At 45.9% G+C, this 23,840-nt stretch overlaps 1 protein-coding gene across 2 annotated transcripts; it reads right to left on the bottom strand.

The window, feature by feature from the left end:
- Positions 1 to 154: 154 nt before the first annotated feature.
- Positions 155 to 22,665, bottom strand: CD34 (CD34 molecule). Of its 2 annotated transcripts, none has more exons than XM_019713817.2 (8): positions 22,436 to 22,665; positions 12,760 to 12,942; positions 11,872 to 12,113; positions 10,744 to 10,824; positions 3,030 to 3,180; positions 2,728 to 2,780; positions 2,243 to 2,410; positions 155 to 1,639 (listed from the first exon to the last, which is right to left on the bottom strand). In XM_019713817.2, the coding sequence occupies exons 1-8, from the start codon at positions 22,512 to 22,514 to the stop codon at positions 1,454 to 1,456; spliced, it is 1,143 nt and encodes a 380-aa protein (XP_019569376.2). In that variant the 5' UTR covers positions 22,515 to 22,665; the 3' UTR covers positions 155 to 1,453. The 2 variants fall into 2 exon arrangements, with proteins under 2 accessions (XP_019569376.2, XP_019569378.2); XM_019713819.2 differs by having other exon boundaries at positions 155 to 1,786; positions 22,436 to 22,625.
- Between the last annotated feature and the right edge of the window lie 1,175 nt (positions 22,666 to 23,840).

Raw genomic sequence — 23,840 nt, 5'->3', positions numbered from 1 at the left:
CATCCTGGTTGGTACCTGTGTCCCCTGAGATAGTCCCATCCCTTCCCTGGCTAGCCCTTCCCTACCATCACTGCACAGTGCAGCCAGATCTGTTGGAGAGACACACTGCTGTGGCATTTAGACATATCCAGCTGGGTCAGAGCCACAGAACAAATGTGTTTCACTATCACTTTAATTACAGTATTTACACACCATTTTTTATTCAGAAAAAAAAAATCCACCCAATCTTCCTATCTCTGGAAAGTTCTATTTCCAACCGTCATTGAAACCAGGATCCCTGCTCACCCCTCTGGGAAAAACAAAACAAAAACAAAAGAGAACCTGCTCACCCACAGAGGAGGCGGCTTGTGGTGAGGGTCCTCTGGAGATATCCCGAGGCCCTGAACACAAGGGGTGCAGAGCAGTGAAGGGGGTCAGGGTGGGGAAGGCAGAGACAGAAGAATCTACTGGGGAACTGAGGACACAGCTCACCCCAGGAATCGGGGAAGAAGGAGGAAGCCATCGAGATCAGAGGACAAGGCCAGGACCTAGCTTAAGAGCAAGAGGCTTCCTCAGATACACACAGCTCAGGAGGCTTGGTGCAAAGATCTGGTCTCATGTTCCTGTCCAGTCTAATCATAGGGAGAAAGAGGAGACCAAACAGAAGCCCTGCAAGGCTCCAGACAGACCAAGACTGAGCCGTATACTCTCCCATTTGCCCCCACGAGTGGCAACGTGTGTGTCCCTGCAGCTCCACCTTGTCTCCCAAACACAGAGACCCAGGACATTGTTCTAAACCTCGGAGCCCAGTTCCAGGCTCAGCCAGAAACCTGGGCAGCTCTCTATACACAGATGTGAGGGGAACCTGTGGAGCTCGGGGGGAACTTGGAGAGCCAGAGGGAAGCTGGTGGCTGAATCCACGGTGACTTGGAGGGGACATAAGGGACATGGCATAAGACAAGTTTTTCTGGTTATAGCATTGCAAAGGAGCAAGTGCAATGGGTGGGTTTGATTTCCCTAAAGTAGAGAAAAAAATATAAGGAAGTAACAGAAATGACAGAGACTCCTGGGAGGACATTGTAGACCAGAAAAAACCTATGCTTTCCCCTGGGAGTTCCTGTAATGAGGCAGAGGGGAGGGAGAGGGAAGGGGTCATGTGTAAATGCTGCAAGGTCATCAACCCCCACTGGAAGCTTCTCTGAACCTTGGCTTTTCCCCATCATGCCTTTACTCAAAGAAGACCCAAATCTGGGGTCAGATTGCTGAATGTGTAAAGGGCAGGGTTACTTGCTTCTCCCCAAGGTGGAGAGAACCCCAAGGTGATGCAGTACAGGGCCCTAGTAAAAGCCTCAGAGGGTGTGTGCAGTGGAAAAGGGAGAAAGTAAGGGATGGCACCTCCAGCAGGGAAGCAGTGGTCAGATGCTGGGAGGGTCCCTTCCCCAGACATTGCCCAGCCTTGCCCCACCCAGCTGAGTCACAATTCGGTGTCAGCCACAACTTGTTGTCTCGCTGAATGGCCGTTTCTGGATGTGGCCTGGCCGGTCCCGTTCTCCTGAGCCCCTCGGTTCACACTGGCCTTTCCCTGAGCTTCAGGGGAGGCCCCAGGGCCTGAGCTATAGCCCTGGCCTCCACCGTTCTCCGTGTAATAAGGGTCTTCACCCTAAACGGTATATAAATAAAGGAGCATTATCTAGTAAGCAGGGGAGTGAGACACTGGTGGGAAAGAAAGGAAGTAGGAGGGAGAAGGGGCGTTGAAGCTGCATGTGTAGACTCCTTTCTTCCTGAAGAGCAGTCAGGGTTCCAGCTCCTAGAGGAGAAAGGACAGAGGAGAGGCACCACACCATGCCACTGCAGCTCAATAGCCAGCTCCCGCCAGAAACCAGGCAGTCCCCAGGGTATAATAACCTCCCCAGCCCAGAACCAAGAGTCAAGTCCCAGCCTTGTCCTTCCTCATCCAGAACACTGCGAGAGTAGATTTTTTCCTCCACATGTCCCCTTCTTGTGAGCCAAGTGGTACTTGTGGCCATTTAATGTGCTTGCAAATAAGTGGCTGATTTAGCAGCCTGTTCTGATTGTACCCAGTTGAACTATCCCAGGGAAAATAACAAATAGTTGATATGAACCATCTGTTACCACAGTGATGTGGGTTGGCCCCAGTTAGTGCCCCCTTTCCAATCTGCTATATATTTTTTTGACTTGTCCATGGACCTCCCCAGAACACCACTATTTTCCGTACTCCCTTGGCCTGGACCCCAAGACTGACCAGCCTTTCTCCTGTGGGGCTCCAACTGCGGCGGTTCATCAGGAAATAGCAAATGGTGCACAAGATAGCCAGCATGACCCCCGAGGTGACCAGTGCAATCAAAATCTTGCGGGGGGAATCAGTCTGGAGGCTCCTAACATCTTGTTCAGTGAAGTCTTGGATCCCCAGCTTGAAGAGAAGACAGAAAAGAGAGCCTAGTTACCTGTGCAATGTGAGTTTTAGAAAAGAATTCATCCTACACTAGACCCCTGGGTATGACTCAACAGTGAACGAACACAAGAAGACATTGACCTCCAGGATTTTCTAAATAGGATTCAAGGCTGACACATCTTAACTAAGGGACACTGTAAAATATTGTTTCAATCATAGAAAGGTGAAGACGGCTGGAGAAAGATACAGAGGTAGGAAGGGCAGGTCTGGAGAAGATAATGATTTTTCTCCCTTACCTCAGTGAATGCCCGACACATCATCTTAGAACAACGTACCTTTCTCAGGTCAGACTGGTGCTGTTTCAGAAGTTGGAGCTTGTTGGAAAGTTCTAGAATTAGAAACAGGAGGTACTGAATCTCGAAGTTGGACCAGCTCATCCTACTCTATCCTCCTATGTTGTTCTAGAAGATGCTCTGATGGCCAGGGTGGTTCATCTCAGGGGAGCCTCTACCAAAGTCAGCCCCGCCTTTCTCCCTGGCACCTGCACTCTCTGAGCTAAGACGCCTGATTTCTACTCAGCGTCCTCTAACCTCAGCCCCACTCCCTTCCTAGCCCCCAAGACAAATATGTACCTTACCTGCTCTGTTGGTCAAGACCAGTAGCAGGCAGCGAGGCCTCACCTCAGACAGGGTAAAGGGCAAGGAGCACCTCCTGGTTTCAGCCTCAGCCTGATCCTTCCCACACAGGACTCGGATCAGTTCCTCTCCATGGTCCTTCTTAAAGTCCTCCTGGGAAGACAGAGAAAAATGGCAAGTAAGAGGTGAAGTTACTAGGATGCCCTAAACTGCACTCAGTCTTGACAATGATTCTGGTTAAGTTCACACTGTTATCCCCTCAACAAGAAGGATCCTTTTTATAAAATTCAAACTGGGGGAAAAAAAAATCACGAATTATATATGTGAAAGAACATAATAAGAAAAAAAAACAAAACACCTCAAAAATGTCTCTGTACCAAAACATGTGTATTAGTGTCTCATGTGTAAGATGGCATCTGTAAGATGCCAGAGAACAAATTTAGGAAATTTCTTATTTAGGGATTTCCATGTACACATATACTATTCAAATTGATTCAGAACAAATTGCAAACAACAGGAAATCTTAATAGTATAATACGAATGAGGAGAAAATTCTTTGTTTCAACATTACGGTATTTCCAAATATTGGAGGAGAGCCAAGAAAAGTGATGAGTGGAGATCAAATCCATGACTACAGACTCACTGGGATCCTCGGTCCCTTCCCTCTTACTTTCCAAGGGGATCTCACAAAGATTATGTCTCAAATGGAAATGGTGTTTTTGTTTAGTCCTCCATTCCCCTTTTCCGTTAAAAGCATGGAACCCATGTGTTTAAGGTTCATAGATCTTCCTCCAGGTTGCTGACTGGACAATAGGACTCAGGAACTCAACTCAGAGGATAAACTCTGATCATTCCTCAACAGTGAGCCCTAGGAAATGGATGAACTACAAACACTAGCTGTGCCCTTCCAACACGTTGTTCTCACACCTCTCAGGATTTATTCCAGCAGCCTCCAACCAGAGTGGCCACCCCTGCACAGGAAAGGAATGGAAACTAAGACTCTCTCCTCTGTCCAGATGGCAGATGGTGGAGGAGGAAATGCCTGAACAGCTCTGACAACTTTCCTGTTAGGGGAAAACTCCTGAGGTATGTGAGGGTCATAAGAACTGAGGCTCCATGGAGGAGAAAGCTTCCTGTTTGTGGGCAGGACTGCTTCATGGGCAAGGCCAGAGGGCCCTCCCAGTTTGGAAAGCAGCCTGGGTACTTTCCTACTGCTGTGACCCAAAGCAGGAAAACCCAGGCTTCTTTGCTTCTGCACAAGGCAAGGTCAACATCGGCCTCAGATGCCAGCTTTCTTCCATCAGCTGGAATGCCAGGGAGCTGAGTGAAACTCACTGGGCTTGGATGAGGCTAGGGGAGCAGGCCTACATAACCTCCAAGTCACAGAAAGATGAGGCCAATGGTAGCCTCAGAAGGTCCCCAAGAGCCAAGGTCTCAGAGAAATGAATTCTCAGGCCACTGCTGCTTCACCCCTCAGGAAAAGGATTCATTCTTCAGGTCTCCCTTGGATAAAGGCTCTGCTTCTGGAGAAATCTGCCTCTTTAAACCTGCATTTTCTGTAGGTAGTGCGCACACCACATTGGCTAAGATCAATAGTCACCTTCCTCTCTAGGCCCATTTCTCTTCAGAGCCTTACATGGCTTCTCCTGGAGCACTACACCTGCCTTAACACCACGCTGTCTGAATGAGGACGGAAGGCCTGCCTGGATGACTCTTGATTTCTGACAGTCTCTGGTTGAAATATGTCCCTTTCCTGAGAGGGACAGAGGGACAGGGACCCTGCACAACGTAAACAAGCCAAACGAAGTGGCACCTCCATCAGTCTGCTGAGTCTTAAAAAGCTGCACCTCAACCAGATTCAGCTGTTCTGACATGTATCAAGCCCTGAATATAAGACACTGTGTGAAAACCTCTGCGTGTGTGTCATGAGTGTGGTGTGGTGTGTGTGTGTGTGTGTGTGTGTGTGTGTGTGTGTGTGTGTGTGTGTTAGCTATAAATTCCACATGGTCCAAGCTCTCAGTTTGTGTGCACGGCAATGAAAATAAATGGTGTTTACTGTCTCATGCGCTGCTCTAAGTGTTTACACATATTGACTCCTTTAGGCCTTACACAACCCTATGAGACAGGTACTATCATCCTGCCCATTTCATAGATGAAGAAACTGAGGCACAAAGAGTCTAAGAGGTCGCAGAGCTAGTTACATGGCAAGTACCAAAGAAAGGTACAACTAAAGTGCTATGGACATTCAAAGGAGGGTGAGCATACATCTGGTTTGGGGTTATCAGAAACATCTCAATATAGGCCTTGAAGAACAGGCAGAATGTGTGCAGGAGAAGCCAGGGGTGGCAGGAGAGGCCTTTGACTGCGGGCACCACAGTGAGGAAGCCCAGGGTGGGGGAGCCTGCGACAGGAGAATGAAGAACACTGCCTTCTCCCTTGGATTCCCGTCCTTCAAGACTCCACTCAAATCTCACCTCCTCATGAGGCTGGTCCTACTGCCCATCAGATTGGACATCAACCTTAGCTCTGCTGTTTACTAGATTCTTTGCATGTCATGCAACTTGTCTGAGTGTCAGATTCTTCAGCTGAAGACTGAGTTGCTGTGGTGAGTAAGGAGGTGTTGTATGAAGAGACCCAACAAGGTGTTTGGAACCTAATGTGCACTGGATAAATGGCAGTTATTACTATGAATAATAGCAATACGTTATATACTGTATCATCTAGAATCCACATGTTGATGCTTAATCATATTACTGTTGTTGTCATTTCTCTCTGACTAGACTGTAAGACTCCTTAGTGTGGGGAGTGGATGTAGATGATATAATTTGGAACCCAGACTGCATGAAGCATAGCACCAAATAAACACAAGAACTCAGTGAATTGTTGTTCAAGCTAACATCCCAACTGGTTTGGCCTTCACACAAAGTCCCTCCACCCTTTGCTTCGCTTCTTGGACTAAATTCAAGGGAATAACAGCAGCCAGCCTCCCACTCTGGAATCCAACGGCATCAGTGAATTGTGTTTGGGCCTGGAGACGAGCAGGTGGATCCTGAACAAAGCACAATGCTTCTCCGGATGCTTGAAATAAACATCCTCCCCCAAGAGAGGCTGTGGGCAGACATCATGGAGGGTGGGCAGGAGGAACTCGCAGCCTCGCCATTTTGCTCATGAGAATCAGATTTGCGAGCCCCTAACGACGTCTGCTAGCACATATTACTTTGCAAAAAGAATAACCACAATAATAAAACTATGCAAACTTTCTAGCATCCTCAAACTGTGCAAAGACTCTTAACGTGTAAAAGAAGAAGGTTAAGCATTGGAGTGGGGAGAGAAAGAAAGGTATTTTTTTCTAAATGACCTTTAAGATATTTCCCAATGCTGACTATTTCTTGCCCCATTCTCTCTCTCTCTCTCTCTCTCTCTCTCTCTCTCTCCCTCTCCTTCTCCCTTTCCCTCTCCCTCTCCCTCTTTCAATAATTTGGTTTACTTTAGTGTGAATTTGAAAGTGCAGGCACAACCTCTATGTTCATATAGGGTCTGGAATAATTAAAGGACCTGCTACACAAAAAGTGGGCAGCTGACCAAGGGTGAGGTTATACTGTCTCCAGATTTCAGGCTCTTTCCAGGAGACACACTATCTTCATTAGTCCTCCATCTGTAAGTTATTTTTTCTGCATGGAAACTGACCTTTAGTGTTGGGCATAGGGCAAGGAAGGCGTGGGCCTGGCGGATATAATCTGGAGGCTGGAGGCAGTCCACCTCAGATGAAGTCAGTGTGACAGATAAATGTGATGTGAGCTAGCTGAGTAAATAAACTAGCTGAGTAAATAAAGCCTCTGCATATAAACTAGCAGAGTAAACAAAGCCTCTGCGTATAAACTGATGTGGCTCTAAAGAAAGGTAGTTCTAAAAACCAAATTGGTGGGTAAAGAACTTGAATAGAGATTTCTCCAAGACATACAAATGGCCAATAAACACATGAAAAGATGTTCAACAGCATTTATCATTAAGAAAAGTCAACCAAAACCACAACGAGATACTACTTCATGCCCAGTATACTATATTAAAAAATAATAATAGTAGCAAGTGTTGGCAAGGATGTGGAGAAATTCGAACCCTTTTGCGCTGTCGATGGGAATGTAAAATGGTGCACCTGCTATGGAAAACAGTATTGCAGTTCCTCAAAAACTTAAAAATAAGAATTACCATATGATCCAGCAGTTCCACTTCTGGGTATATAACCAAAAGAATCGAAATCAGGGTGTTGAAAAGATATTTATACACCTATGTTCATAACAGCATTATTCATAATAGCTAAAATGTGGAAGCAGCCCAAGTGTGCATCAGTGGATGAATGGATAAACAAAATGGGGTATATGCATGCAATGGAAGATTATTGAGCCTTAAAAAGGAAGGAAATTCTGACACATGCTACAACATGGATGAAACTGGAAGGCATTATACTAAGTGATATAAGCCAGTCACAACAAGGGAAACACTGTATGATCCCACTCATGTGAGGTACCAGAGTCATTAAATTCATAGTGACAGAAAATAGAACAGTGGTTGTCAAGGAGCTAGGAGGATGGGGGTGGGGAATTGTTTAATGGGGGTAGAGTTTCAGTTCTGGAAGATGAAAAGAGTTCTGAAGATTGGCTTCCCAACAATGTGAATGTACATAACACTACTGAACGGTACACTTAAAAAAATAGTTAAGGTGGTAAATTTTACGTTATGTGTATTTTACTGCCATTGAACTTTTTGTGTGTGTGTGGATTCCCCTGGACTAATGGGCATAGCATAAGAGAATAAGGTACTCGCACATTTTAGAAACTAGTTGAGAAACCACAAGCACAAAAACTTAATTAACTTGACATTGCGGCAGAGAAAATGAAAGTCAGACTTAGAGTGACACGTTCGGCTAGTGAGGGTTTTGAGATGAGGTACCAGGGGCTTGAGAAGAGTCTGGGATTGCCTTCCCTTTCCTCTCCCTGGATGAAATAGGTGACTTCTGCCTAGAGATGAAGGATGGAAAGCAAAAGGAGTGGTTGGAATACAAATGTCTGCAGAACGCAGGTACAGAAAAAAGGTCTAGAGAATCTACAGAATGGGAGCTAACATGTTGGATGCTCAGTAGGTACCAACGCAGAACGAGTATCCGGGTAGCTGAGAACAATGCATGCGTATTTCTATTATGGGAATATAGACGTAGGAGCATGCTAACATTACATAAGTACTCAAGGACGTGATGTTGGGGAAATCCAAACTCTCATGAGATTGGATTTCTCATGACATTGTGAGTAGGGCCTGAGTTTCCCACGGTAAGAACCAGTACTTTAAAGCCTTCTGACACCAAAAGCACAAATGCGACCTACGGAAAATTAACACTACTCTACTTACAGTCTTTGGAACAGATTGGTTATCAGACAATCACGCAGTAGGACTCAAGGAAAAGGCATCTGGGACACAATCGGGAGCTGTGGCTAAAAACTCTGGAACAAGGATGGCTCACTGAGGAAAAATGACCTTGGACCTTGAGGAGTCCTACAAGGCACTGCTGCTTGGGTCTGAGGAAGAGGAACCCTCAGGAAGAAAAGGGGATTGATAGTCGTGGAAGGACAATGAAGCAATAGCACTACCCTAGTGCTGCCAGAGTTGCTTCGTTGTGGCCATGCAGAGCCTTATTTAGGGCACTGGGGAAACTGCCCTCTTTCCCTATCACTACTCACAGATCCTCCCCAAATTTCAGAGGAGAGTGAAGACCTTTTCATCTGTGGCACAAAATACACATAGATTAGACAGTAAAGACGACAGCATGAAAGAGCCCACAGCAACATAAGAGAAACTATTTCTGGAGTAACAGTAAATTTCTGGCACTTGTTTTATATGATGACCCTAGTTAAACGTGAGCTTTGAAGAGCAATAGGCAGGCAGACACTGCAATTAGCTCTAAATTGTTGGCACAGAGAATTAGCATTCTGGCTCAGACCTGTGTGATACACGAGAAAATACATGCTCAACCAAGATGGCAGAAATAGAAGAAGAAAAAATAGATGGTCAGTTTCCTTGGCTACAATTGGCAAAGGGTTTGGCAATATTTTTTAATGAACAGAGTTGAAAATCAGCATGAGAAACACGCAGTATTACTTGCACATTGTATATTCATGTTTAAGTTACCTGTTTGGCAAATTGTATTTAGTTATTCCATTGTGTGAGCTATGTCTTCACAATTTCTGTTGTTTTTTAAAGTCTTAGGTTAAATTCTTCTCTTAGGTATAGTTTTAAAAGATCTTTGAGTCAGAGTCACCCAACTGATAATTGCAGGTAAGATATTAATAGTTAGAATGGACAAAATAAGTAATTTAATGCCCTCTACAGATTAGTCTTGCCCAGGCCCTTTCCAATCTATGTATGTCACACATCACACATATCATTCCCTTAAATGTATTCTCAACTTGTAAGAAAATGTTTTTTTTCTTTCTTTTTCTACAAGTAAATACTGCTCTTCTTCTTGTCCCATCCTTCACCTAGAGCCTTACTACTGTCGGGAAACTGGGATTTATTGAAACAAAGCAAGCAGGTCTGCTATCATCACTAAAAATTAACACTTGCTGTACATTATTAGCAATGCAATAAGACATAAAACTGAAACAAGAGGCATAACTACTAAAAAGGAGGGGAAAAACAACATGTTGTAGTAGATAACATGACAGCTTACCTTAAAAACAGAAAAGAATCAACTAAAAAGCTTCTGGAATTAATAAGCAAGTTAAAGAAAATGGCTAAACCTCAGATAAAAATTTAAAACCTAATTAACTTTCTAACATGCTAGCAACAATCAATTGGAATATATAATGGGAAATCTATATCATAAATAACTTTAAGCAATCTATAAAACCTATAGGAAAAATGTTAAAACTAAAAAAAACAGGATGCTCAACAATACAAGAGAATATCAGAAAAAATGGAGGAATTTTAGAGTAGTTCAATTAAAAAAAATTTTTTTTTCTGTCTGGACAAGATGTTCCTGAAGTTTTTCTAAAAGAATAGATGAAAATACTTTACATTTTGTATAATATAATGAGCAAAGACCTTCCTGGCTAGATATTAAAAGTATTATAATGTAAAAGTATAATATAGTCTTTAAAATTTAAAACTGGCCAAAAAAATAAGACAAACTGAACAAATAAAAAAGCTCTAAAGAATATTCCCAGGGACATACAAAAACTTAACGTAAGCTAAAAGAAGCATTCCAATCAACAAAGGACCACTCAAGAAATAATGTTAGGAAAAATGGTTATATGGAAAGTACAGCATTATAGCAAAAGAAATTCTATATGGATTAAAGAATTACATGTAAATAAGAACAACAAATAAATTAATATTTTAGGTGACTAGTTTATATTTCACAAAGGACTTTCTTAACATAAAAGGAAACTTAAATTTGACTGTATATTTTAAATGCACTACAGAGGAGGGGAAAAAAAAAACACCATTTAGTAAATGTAAATAAAATAGACTTTTTCCTCTTTGTCCACCAGATGGGGCTTCTCACTCCCTAAACCCAAAGCTCAGTATTGGAGCCGCCTGACCAGCTTCAGTCCTCCACCCACCAAAGTACACTCCGTCCAAGATGACTTCAGGGGTTCAGAAGGCTTGGTGGGGAGGAGAGGGAGGAACAAGGAATAGAGATGGGTGGGGGGAAGTTTGACTTACACAAGAGGAGTTCTTATTTAGCTCCAGGCAGATACCTTGTGTCATGTTCACTTCTTCGCCTCTGGAACATATGATTTCTCCCTGTATTAAAACAAAAACAAAGTAAATAAGCCAGTATCTTTGTCCCTCATTTCTTCACCACCTCTTTTCCAGTTTGATTTATGTAAAGTACTCTCTCCAGAGATTTTAGAGAAAAAGAAATTTAAAAATGTGTTAGAGGACTAGAGATTTATAATAGTCACACTCTTCCTCCACCTCAACCCCTAACCCCAGCAGATAATTACAACTTTTGTGACCGGCCTGGGCTTGCAGGCAAGTATGTATTCTTGGTAAACATTGACTTGGATGGTGTAAAAATGGAAGAGGAGAGGATCTTTTCCCATTCAGTCTGTTTTCCCTCCAGTGAATTTTCACTTGCAGTCAGGCCATACAGATAAATAGATAACGGGGGCTGGGTAGATCCCCGTGACACTCTTTTTCTTCCTGGCCCCTAGGACTCTCCAGATTCCTATTCTATCTCCTTTACAAACCGTAGCCAGGAAGCCCCCTGCCCCGCTGCTTGCCAGCTCTCAGGCTCCACATCCTCATGTCTTCTCCCCTTTCTGCTGAATGCTGTTGACAGCCACCAGCCCCACGGCTGACAAGGGCAGGTTGAGCTCACCAGCTCTGGTCTGCCAAGTTCCACACTGCCTCTCTATGCCGGGCACAGCCAGCAAACCTCCTCACATAGAGGAAATGGTATTTGTCCTAAATATTTTGGGAAAAGCAGCTCCATCAAGGAGGATGGTTTGCAAGTATGGCCAAAGGGGAAAAGGTGCCCTGGTCAAAGCTCAGACCAAAAAGTGCTGGAAAAAGACACAGAGGAATGGATGCACCTCAAATTCCCTTTATTGCTTTCCCTTGGAAATGCAATACTCATGGCACAGATAAGCCTTGCCACCTGACTCCACCTTTCCCCTCCCCTTATCCTGAATTTTCAGCAATATTGAAGCTTCCTATTTTCCATGCTAATTCCTAATCACCCAAACCCAAGTCTCATTGATTGGGATGAGAAGAGGTTGAGGGGAAGAGAGCTTGTATACATATGAAGTGAGGGGCAACCTGCCATTTTTGGCCTAATTCACCCACCTTGATAGTAGTTGGGGTAGAAGATAATAATGGGGGAGACGTCACAAGGCTGGTGCCATTGTCTGGGGGACCTGAAACATTCCCAGGTGACATGCTAGGCGTCAAGGTCGTATCTGCAGCTGAAAAGTTGATTGGGGTGGAAGACACTGTGACGGTTAAAGAGGTCTGTGTCTGCGTAGAAGAGCCCATGGTTCCAGGAACTGAGGAGATTTCAGAGGTAGATGTGATGTTGGTTGCAGTCTCTGAAATAGACCAAAAACACAAGTGCCCATGTGTGCACATTTGCAGAAACACACACACACATCTCAGTTCACTGTCTTGAATGAAGACCTTATAGATAATGACATAGGCAATAACTTAACCCAGAAAAGGGAATTGGGAGAGTTAAGAGTTATCTGATGTCCTAACCTTTACCAAGCTGATTTCAAGCCAGCGGTTGCAGCCACAGCTATAATCTAGAATGTACTAGAGGTGCCCTCAAGATTCAAAACTTAACTGGATGCTGGTCCACCCTAAAGAAGTCAAAAACTCCCAGTTTGAACCTGTACACGCTTTCCTTCACTTAGAAGGGATCAGAGATGTCTAAAGATTTCTCATTTAATCTTTATTTTATCACTAAGTTCAACACAGCGTGAGGGCAGAAGTACAAGGAGCGTTACTGATCAGTATCAGCTGCCAGGTGTTGGCCTGAGAAAGCTGACACTGTAGAAAGAATGATCTGAAACTTATTTCAAGGCATCCTTAACATGATCCCAAGCCATCATTACTAGGCACTTGTACGTTCTCATCTGTGGGCAAAAGTGGGGGCGGGGGGTGGTCTGCAGACATCTAATGCTTTACCCAAGCACCAGCAGCATCCCTCTGGGGCCTGAGACAAACACTCTTTACCTGAGTTGGTTGCTATGGTCGCATTGCTGTCCTGAGAGTCATGTGTGAACGTGGTACTTTCAGGAGTCCTTGGTGTTACCGTTTCCTGGTTGGATACAGTTGTAGGAACAGCTGAAAATGTTCCTGTGGTAGATGACTCTGAGGTAACATTATCCGACTCAGTCACATTTGTGAATGCAGAGGCTGTAGGGAAACGAGGAAGAATAGTCAGAACCTAAACTGTCCTGGAGCCTCATGAGGTCACCTGATTCAATTTCTGGGTTTCAGGTAGAATCCGTCTAGAACATCCCCTGCCATCCCTGCCAAGACAGCAGCAACAAAAGCATCCTTCTGGACAGGCAACTAATTTCCCACTAGTAGATTTCCCTAAGGAAAGAGGGAAGGAAAAGCTTGTATGTATCAAGTGCCTAGTATAGTATGTATAGTATTATTTATAGGAGGGAAAAGTTGCAACTAAGTGAATTACAACAGGACAAATGGCAATATGTACCTAACATACTATAATCATTACAAATAAAAAAACTTATGAAAAAACTATAGCAACATGAGAATATGAGGCAATGTTTATAACATATTAAGTAAAATATTAAAAGATCAAATTATAGCTGAATAAATATTACAAAGATCTAAAATGTGGGGCAGATGTACCCGTTTCCTTTTTAATGTATCCATCTCTCTTTTTGTCACTCTCCATCCACCAAACTGATTCTTGGAATAATCACTAGATTCCACCATTCTCTATATAATCCCCTTAAAAATCTTCTATCCTTCCTAGAATTCCCTATTCCCAAATCCCCCTCATTCTTTTCCACATGGCCTTTAAACGTAGTCTCCTTTCTTTGGGTTGAAGACCTTCAGTAAGCAACCCCAAGATTTCTTTCAGGAAGCTCTGCCCTAGAAGTCCAAATGATAGACTAGGAAACATAAGGCCTGGTCTCTCATTAGATGTAGTGGGGAGCTAGAGAACTTAGTTCTGCCAATAACTATGTAATTTAATGTGTGTGTGTGTGTGTGTGTGTGTGTGTGTGTGTGTGTGTGTGTGTGTGTGAGTGTGTACCAATCTCTACAGTGAGGGTTTTTCCTTACAAAGATTCTTGGGAGAATCAATGAGAAAACATGTTAAATTGCTATAGGATCATGTTCCCGCATCAAGTTGTTCTCTGAAGGTCTTCACAAGGGTCCTTGCCTTTCCACGTTTCCTGGGGTACCCAGCAATCCCATCCTTGGACCAGGGAGGAGAAGATTCCTGCCTGGGCCCTGCATTTTAGAGTTCATACTCGGTTCCTCCTCCTGCCCTGCCCTCCCCCAAACCATGAGGAGTCCAGGGGCCAAAGACAAGTACCCGTTCTTCCAGATCATACACTGGGGACCAGAAATCTTACAACGCCCCGTCCACTTGAGGAGCTGCACAGGCCTTTTGTCACAGCGCATCCTTCTAGGAGGGACTGCAGCACCAAGTGTGCATCTCCAAGGCCCAGGACAGCAAAGGGGGCTCTTTGCAGGGACAGGGCTAGAGTGTAAATGTGTGGGCGGGGGACCCCTTACATGCATCAAGATCCCCTATAGTGTGGGCCAGAGTCATGGGTAAGAAGAACAGAAGAAGGGTGCACTGGAGCCAAGGGCCATCTCCCCCTGCTTAACCACACTGTGGCACTGAATTCTAGGGCTCTGAGAGTCCCGAATTCAAATCTGGCCTCCCCGGTGACCACGAAGATATGTTTTCTAAGTTAAGAGGAAAGAAGATACTTTATTTATCAGTTGGTTGGCCTTTATAACTTGGAAGTATTTAGAAGTGTAATATGAGGGCCTCATTGTACACTTGGCTTGGGCCTAATGAACGTAGGGGTGGACTTGGCATCCAGAGCTCACACTCAGCAGGGCCATCCTTGAGGAAAGGCTCCTGAGGGTCCATCCCTAACCAATTTTCCTGGTTGAGAACTAGGTCTGTGTTTTTCAGAGGTTTCCAGGTAAATAGCAGTGCAGAAGGCCTCCTCTTCTCTCCCTCAGCAACAAGAGGGAAGTTAGGTTTCAGTTTCAAGGCAATGAACCTGGGGCCCAGAATGTTTCTCCTTAAGGTGGTGACAAGTCGTACTCTCCCACATCTACCTCCAGCCCCGACCTGCTGCAAGGAGATTGATAGTAACAGTGAGTACAACTATCATATCAATATTATGTGGCAGGTGAGCGAAAGGAAAAAAATACTATTGCTATCTCCATTTTCAAGATGAGAATCTGAATCACCAAGGTTTTGGCAGAGAAGGAAGGCCATAGTTCATGCGGGCGAAAACGAATAGGGCCACTGAGGCTTAGCTGACTCTAGAGCAGAGGGTCAGAGGGGCTGTAGTTCTGGAGAGCAAAGGAGGGGCTCCTGTATGGCTTAGTTAGGGGGTGCGTTTATCAAAATAAGATAGATGGGGAAGCAGATCCAGTCTTCTTCTGTCCTCAAATAGAAGCCTCTCAGCAATCTGATCGTAAGGTGTGAATTCACTGTAGGGGGCAGAGGGTGGGAACATTTGGACACTGAATTGAAGGGTCATCCTCTCAAGGAACCATTCCAAGGCACCGCTGGAACCCCCCCTTGATATCAGCCTTCCTGCCCATCCTTTCCTCTTCCCCCACAATACATCAATTCCTGGGAATCCCATCTGGCCCAGCCTGGTCCAGCCCTTTTCTCTCCCCAAAGGAAGCTGGGCCTGGCTGAGGTGATGTCATGCTTTTGAATCCCCTCCCCCAGGGCGTCCTTCACCCAGACAAACAGTTTTGAACTTTTCCAGATGTGAAGAGAGACCTGCCACTAGTTCTGAGGACAGAAGTGCCTGTGCCAGATGAATGAAGCAACCATGGGCCCAGGCCAGCTACCAATGCACTAGGGTCGGGCTCCCAGCTACAGGAGCCTCCTCCTCCCACCTCCCACTGGGCCAAGCACTGAGGCTCATGTAGCAGGATCCGTCTGCAAATGAGAACAGGACCCCAGACTCAGCTTCATGTCCCTGAGCCTAGGGTAAGCAGGGAAGCTTCTGAGACTCTGGAGAAACTGGACAAAGCGGTGAGGGAGAAAAGCAAGGCTGAGTGTGGGGTATGTGTAAGCTGGTGTAGGACAAGGGGGCACCTTGGCAGGGCCTTGGGAGTCAATACTGGCCTAGGGACTCTCAGTGAGGGAGTCTCTTGGTTTCACAATCTCCAGGGCCTCATTTATAGAGTGCCCATGAAGAGACTGGGGTCTTGAAGGAATGACATTTATAAGAATTGAGACTGACCACAGACCTCTTTTTATCCTATCTTCCCACACATATCCATGGCGTTAAACCATCAAATCTTGACCTTTATTTTACCTGAATTTCTGATCCCCTACTCTGCAGGGGAGTCATAGCAGCCTACCAGTCAGATTCTAAAAGGTAGTCGACGAAACCGCCACTATATTCCATTCTAGACTGGAGGCACAGCCTTTATTATCACCCCACAGAGCGTGAGAATGATGTAAAGTCTAGTGAAATGCCATCTTCTCTGCTTAGTTCTCATTCCATCTTTATTAACTGTGTCTCTCTAGGGACCCCATTTGACCCTAGGTACCATATTTGACCTCAACGCTTGAACTTGGAGCAAGGGGAGGAGACAAGGTCTCAGGAAGTTAACAAAATGAGGATTCTAAGACGCCAAATAGATACCACAAAATTCATGTAGTAAAAGTCATTCATTTAACTGACAGGTACTTATTCAGGGGCAATTATTCTTATTTTACACACAATTCTAACGAGCTTGGATATCTAACATACTCGTTAAAACTAAAAATTAGAAAGAGACTCTTAGAAACAAACAATAAGGAGAAGCAGCAGCTGAAAGCGAAGGAACAGAAATAAATGACAAACAGACATGAGTATCAAAACCCACATTAGTCTGGAGCTGTTCGTGGTAGGAGTAAATAAATATATACACCTTACTTAACGATGTCACTGAGTTGCACCGGGAGCAAACTATGCTTATGGTACATCGGAGTCAAGAAGGCCCAAGTCCTCTCTCATTGGTGCACTTAAGGAAGCAGAGGAACATTAAATGAATTTTCATAAGATTTCTACCGACAATTAGTACATTGAAGATTCCGTTTGCCTTTAAAAGGGGGTCACAAATCCTCAGAGATTCAGAAAGCTCTGCTACCTACATAACTAAATGCCTGTGTTTCAAGAGAATGGGTTTTCCTGTACTTGATCTTGTTTTTCACAGACCCTTAGTTTTATTATTTTGGTGGTGCTGTTTTCTGATGTCCTAGCCAAGTTCTACCCATCCTTTCAAGTTGTAGCACCCCGCCCAAGAGGAGTTTCTTGGAGGAGTTCCTGGGTGACTTAGCCCATGGAGATAGAGTAGTAGAAAGAAGAAACACTGGCCTGTGCTGGGAGCCCACGGCCTGTTTTGAGAAGACAGCAGAGCCTGGAAACAAAAAGCTTGGGGTCTGCAATCAGGCCATGATGGAAGGAAGGCTTGTCTACCATGATCTATAGCTGTGTGGCCTTGGGAAGCTTCTTCCACTCTTTAAATCTCACCTGTAAAATGGGGATAAAAATAGTTTCTACTTTCTAGTTGTTTTGAGGAATAAAGGAGATAGGGGGTGTAAAGCAATTAGCCTGTCTGGTAAATGCCCAAGAAACAGTAGTTGTCTTTGATATAGCCCCCTTGCCTTCTGCTTCTCCAAGACCTTATGACCTATAACTCCATCACTTATCTAACAAATCATGTATGCTGTTTCCTGAGTATAGGTCTTGTCACCTCAGTTCCATTATAAAATTCTTGAGTGCCAGGACCATCTATTCTATGCCTTTGTTTTACTCAGAGCACTTAGCATAGTCCTCAGCGTTCAGAATAAGCACTGGAATTGAAGGGTGATTGCATCAGGCGTGTTCACACCCAACACCTCTAGGTAGAGTAGTTTCATTTGCTGCTATATTTTAAGGGGAAATTTATTAAACTGGGAAGTGTCCATGGGAGGATAAAGAAAATTAAGAGTTTTAGAAACCAAGTCATACAGTTGAGGGCCTAGTGTTATTTCATCTAGATCAGCGGTTGGCAACCACAGATGGAGGCCCAAATCCCACCCAAGGGCTGTTTATTGCATGGCCAGTGAGCTAAGAATGGCTTTTATATATTTAAAGTGTTGTAGAATCAAACAAAGTGGCACATGCATCAGAGACCCCAGGCGACCTTGAGAGCCTAAAATATTTACTATCTGGCCCTTTACTGTAAAAGTTTGCTGATCTCTGATCTAGAAAAGAAGAATTTGGGAAGGGAAAATAAACAACCTTCTTCAAAGTTCATTTCACTGATTTATTCATTCTTATTTTTCATAAGCACCACTGATGTGCAAAGGACCACGTGGTGCTCAGTGCTTGGGAAGCACAAAATAAGAGACGATTCCTTCACACTGTTAGGTGTGAATGTCATTAGAAAAAAAACAATCCTTGTCCTCAAGAATCTTATCTTCTAGTGGATCTGACTAGAAATGTCTTTAACAATTGTCACGAAGAAAGATCCGGTTAATTCTGTGGTAGTTCAAAGAATGGAATTAGAATTAATGACTAGAAATTACAGGAAGGCTAATTTCACTGCAATGGAAAGACATACTTAAAATAATGGGGTTATTATTAACTTTTTAAACGGAATGAACTACTCTGGGAGATAGTGAGCCACCCATATTTCCTGGGAATATTCAGGAAGCAACCTTGTTCTGGGCCTGGGTGAGTATGGGCCATGTCAGACTAGAACAAAGCACTGGGCTCATGCCTTCCTACATGTCAGTGGTACACTGAGGTGTGAGTATAAACCCAGTATCTCTAGCCTGAGTGTGTCCAGTGCACTGAGACTTCCCTTTACTCTCAAATGATATGCCTTGGACCCCATCCACTTACTTGAACCCCAATATCCTGACCTTTCTCTGGGGACCTGCATTTCCCGTCATCTGTGCCTCCATTTTCCTGATTGCCACTGACTCCTGGATGGAAGCTCCGTGCTTCCCCTTCCTCAGGCTGCAGGAGTCCTCTGTCGGCATTACTTCACTGTAGACTAGCCAAGCACCCATTCCTTTATTCCCCGAGAGCACCACTAACACAGGGCTAGTGTGTGTTGACAGAGGATGTGAGAACATAGAGCAAGATTACAGCCCAGCCCGGAAGAGACGATCACATAACTTTGAAATTCCAAACACTACTGTGCTAAGCATCCACGCTGACCGTAAGGAATGTCTCCTTGCCAGGTCTTTTCTGCCCTCCTCTCACCACTGTTCCTCTTCTACTCCAGGCACCTCTCCTCCTCTCTACATATCTTTTTGGACCCTGCAGTCCTTTAGCTTTTTCTCTCTTGGGCCCAACAAACACAAAATTCCACTTTCTTTCATCAGTTCAGCTTCCTGTTGAATTGCGTCCTGGGGTCAAGGTTTTCTCACCTGAAGACTATTTAAGGAATTCTCTTAAACGATGGAACTGGCTACCTAGAGATGCCGTTTCTTTTCCCCCAAATCGGCAAAGAACAGCCTTTCCAATTAAGTCAAAAGACCTTTGCCTTTACATCTGAAGGAAAGTGATTCATTCCCAGGTGGGCTCTGGAGCGTAGGTCCTAGGAAGTGCACCTTGGGATGCATCCCCATTTTTTGTATCTCATCCTCCCAAGATGTATGCATCTTTCTCCTTAGCAAAGTCGGGGACCCTTGGGACTAAAGGTCATTGATAATGTGTTTTTACTTCTTTGCCAAGGAGGGAAGAAAATGTCCTCATTAGAGTCAAAGCCCAGAAAAATATGGAAATTCTGCCCTGGCAACTCTGAGCATTTTCTTCTGGAGGGTAGTGTTTTTGTTCTGACTCCATACCTTCACATTTTCACTTCTCTACACTCAGGGCCATTTAGTTAGGTCAAGCAAAGGCAATGAGAGAGGGAGGCCGAGGCACCCCGAGGGTGGAGCTGGGTAACCATCCAGCCCTGAAAGTCAGCCCAGGCCTGCCTGCCCAGGGTCTAAAGGAAATCAGGCAGTGAGGCCATAAGAAGTGGAATTTGTTCCTTCCTTTTATTTGTTTTTGTAAGACTGTGCAGGAGTTTATCTGCTGCAGCTTGGCACTCTTTGCCCTGAGCTTTTGAAGACAAAGACTCAGAGAATGAAGGCGAGGAAGACAAGTGAATGAAGCCCCCAGGAGGTGGAGCCAAAGGGATGAGAAAAAGACGGCCCGGGTGGCATGTTTTATCAGTCAAACAGGAATGCCGCTGAAGACTTGCATTTACAAAGGTTGTGCCAGCAGGGTTGGCCCTACAAAGGGGAGCCCTGGGGACCCCTGAATTAGTCAGGGATCCCCAAGGTTGCTCCTCCTCGGTCTCCATGTGGCAGAGATTCAAAGGGTGGAGTCCCCTCTCTTCTGGAAAATATCTGATAAAATTATTTTCCTTTTTCTTTTTTCCCCTCTTACACATAGCCCCAGACAGGATATGGGTGTGGGGTCAGCAAGCACGACGGACCCAAAAGAAGAAGAGGAATGTGAAGGGGTGGGACTTAGGGGGTGTCCTTAGGGAGAGAGAAAGGACAGGCCATGGAGGGCTTAGAGGAAACAAATACCCTGAGACTGACAAATGGGGTTCTCTTCCCAGCTGGTTGTGGGGCAATGCTACCTGGTGGCCTGTCAGTCCCCACCCTGACACTGGTTACCGCCCAGAGCCAACTTATTTCCAACAAAGAAAGTCTCCTTTGCATTGGCTGCTGTGCTCACGCCAACTTCTCACAGAGACAAGAGAAAGACCTTCCCAGAACAAAGCTCTGGGTCACGGTAAGTGATGAGAAAACTAATAATCAATCCCCTTCCGCCCTAAATTTCACAGTAATAATAGCACAGAATTTCTGCAACGCCCCTTTGTTAACATTTCAAGGTATAGTTACTCATTTCACTCATTCCTCGATATATCCCAGGATGGAAAAACTCCTAGTATTCAAAAAACACACAGCCTAGAAAGTTCCCAGAGAAGGCATTGAGCTACAAACTGGCCCAAGCAGTCTGGCAAGATTGAGAACGGGGACCCAGGCCCTACCCCTCACCCCCAAGCAGAGATACTGAAATTCTCAGCATATCAACCTGAGGTTTTGAAGAGGTTAAGTTGCTTCCCCCACATCCCTATTGCTGCAGGCCAAGTCGAGACTGAGAATGGCCAGCTGAGGAAATAAGGGAAGGGTGGGCCTCACTCAGCCCAGGACCACGTCACCATCACAAGCTGTGTAGTCAAAGCAAAGTGGAGCATCTGATGGGAATTGGAGCCAATGAGCAACTCATCCCTGTTATGAGGACGCAGTCCAGCACCCAGGGGAGGTCCCCATTCTAGGGCTTGGACACCTCTGAGACAGCTTTTTCTCTACCTCATGGGGCATGTCTGGGGCTGCCAACAGGTCAGCCCAGAGCTTAACTTAGAGCTTCCTCCATCCCTGGAGTCTCTCTCCAACTGGGTGGACCCAAAGAGGGACAGCAGAGGAGAGTGAGAGCAAAGAGCCCTAGCTGGCTGGCCCAGGCCACTCTGTGGGGCCGTGGTGGGTGGCCTTTAGTAAGAGCCGGGAATTGGGAGCCCTACAGGGCTGGAAACAGAATCTTGAGCAAAAGGGAGAAAAACTGACAATGTTTAAAATCTTCTAAGTGCAACGAGATGAGACGGAGCATGTTATTCCCAAATGAAAGCAATTAAGAATAAACATTTATTGTTTTTTTTTTTTTAACCAAAGTGAGAGCAAGAGCTTAAGAAGTTAAGAGCGTGTGTGGATGAGGGGAGGAAGAGCGTCCACTAGTCTGCTGACCCGTCCACTAGTTTTGGAACTTGGAGCGGGGCAGGGTTAAGAAAACCCCCAAACGTGACAATCTTGCGTCGGTGCCAGGGAGAGTTGTGGTGGGGAGAGGGAGGCAGGGAGCAGAACAAACTCCATCCATCACCAGCTTCTCTCCAGTGGAACGAGTGTGGGTGTCGGAAGAGGGAGTTGTAACAGCTTTGCGATCTTAAATGCAAAGATTTTTTTGCAGGGACTGTTCTTCATTCCCAACTTCACTGGCAGCCTAACTCAGGTCTGCTTTCTGGGCCTCCTGGGTGCTGCACCCGTGTGGCCTGGTCCCAAGTTGGCTTCGCGCCCTTTCCAAATGTCCAATTCTGGCTCCGCCTGTCCCGGTGGTCGATGGGCGCCTGCCCCCCTTCCCCGCAGCCAGCTCAGACCCTGGCTTTCTGAATCAACTACCAGCGGTAAAACTTCCCTGCTTTTCTCCTCCCCCTCTCCGGGTTCTGGCTCCAACTTTGCGCTCCGCACCTTGGGTAACTCGGAGACACTGGCAACTTCAAAGCTCAAGCTCTTTATATTAGAGACAACTCTGGGGAGTCGCACCGTCCGACTCTAGGAAGCCAGGGGCTCACCGCAGGTTAACACCTGAGCTAGTTCACTCGCGGCGTGGTCGCCTTCCCTTCCTGTCCCACCCCACCGATTTCGCAGGTGAGGCGCTGGGCCCGGCTGGAATCAGTGCACACAGCCCTCGTCCCACCAAAGCCTGGAGCAGCTATAGGCGTGGGGGCGTAGGTTGAGGCAGGGGTCCCTTCCCTCTGTGTAGCTGACTGCGCGCTCGCCCTCTAGGGGAGCGGCGACCCTCCTGGCCGCCCAGCCCAGCGGGCCGCGCGCGCAGCCGGTACTCACGCAACAGACTCAGCAGGCAGAGCGCGGTCCAGCCCCGCGGCATGCCGCGCTCCGCGCGCGCGCCCCTGCGGCCCAGCATCCTTCCCGCGCCGCTCCGGAGAGATGCACAGAGCCCAAGACACTGCTTTCTGGGCCGGGACCCGATGCTCCCGCCCCTCCGCCTGGAAGCGGGGTGGGAGATTCTTGCTTTTCCCCTCCCCTCCCTCTTTAGTCCTGGCAAGGCCGGCCCCTCTCCTTGGCTGCCACCAACGTGAGCTTCCCTGCTTAGTCCCAAAGGCTGAGGACGTAAGGAGGGAGGCTGGGGTTGCCGCCTTCGAGGCCAAAAAAGGTGGAGGTTTGTGCGGGCCCCAGATGCCTTGTTCAGCTTATGTAGAGGCCCCGTCTTATTTCTTCAGGCTCGACTGCCACTTAACTTTTAACCCCTTTGTGTCAGCCTGCTGGTGGCAAGGGCACGGGCAGGTTTCCTCTGATTTGTTTGGGGCGTGGGGAGGCTTTCCATTCCTTTTTGTTTGTTTTTTTATTTTTAACTTTTAAGCCAAAAACAATCTTGCAGAAGGAATCTACTGTGAGAACCTGAGTTTACCAGTGTGAGTATTTTACTAATCAGGTAAAACTTACCACGTGTCCTGGCTGATGCATTTAATGATAGCCGTGCCAGAGACTGCGCTGCATGTTAATGAAGCATGAGTGAGGAGGGCACATAAATGACTGTAATTGTGCATTTCACCCATCCAAACCCTGCTTGTTGCTTTTTCTTTTCATTTTTTCCTGCAAGATCTATTTGTGTTCATTTGGAGGGTTTTTCCAGATGGTGCGAGCCTAACTGTCACCATCATCATAGACAAAGGACTCCTTAGCACCGCTTTCTAGGCAGCCCTGGGTCCCAGACTCTAGGGGCTTCATCCTGCTCTGCAGTCAGGAAAAGGGCTTCCCTTGCCTCCCCCTCTACTACCTGGCCAATCCTGGATCTCCCTATTCCTGACTAGTTGTTCAAGATATTGGTAAACTGAACTGCAAAAACTGAAGTAGGCAGGTGGCCTAGTCACAGGTTGGACTGGGGAGGTAAAAACTGTAGGAGAGCAGGGCCAGGAGGAGCAGACTACGGCACCAGGGAGGGGACAAGATAAGGCACAATCTGGGAGAACACGCCCTAAGATTCTGCGTGGAACAGCATTACAAACACCCAGTCCAGTCTTTTCCATGAGGCCTGCACCACACAGCCCAAAGGGGGACAGAGGAAGCCAGACCAGCACCCTCTGATTCTTTCTGATTCACTTCTCTGTGGACTCCCTTGCATCATGAAAGTAGGTTTATGTTTATGGTCCTCAGACCTACTACAAGTTTGCTTTGCACAGGAGAAGGGTGTCCAGGTCCAAACACCGCCCCCTACACACACACACACACA

Source organism: Rhinolophus sinicus, linkage group LG17 (assembly GCF_036562045.2).
Source record: "Rhinolophus sinicus isolate RSC01 linkage group LG17, ASM3656204v1, whole genome shotgun sequence".
Classification (NCBI taxonomy): domain Eukaryota; kingdom Metazoa; phylum Chordata; class Mammalia; order Chiroptera; family Rhinolophidae; genus Rhinolophus; species Rhinolophus sinicus.
The sequence above is the reverse complement of the archived record's forward strand: the minus strand, read 5'-3'. Positions and strand labels throughout refer to the sequence as shown.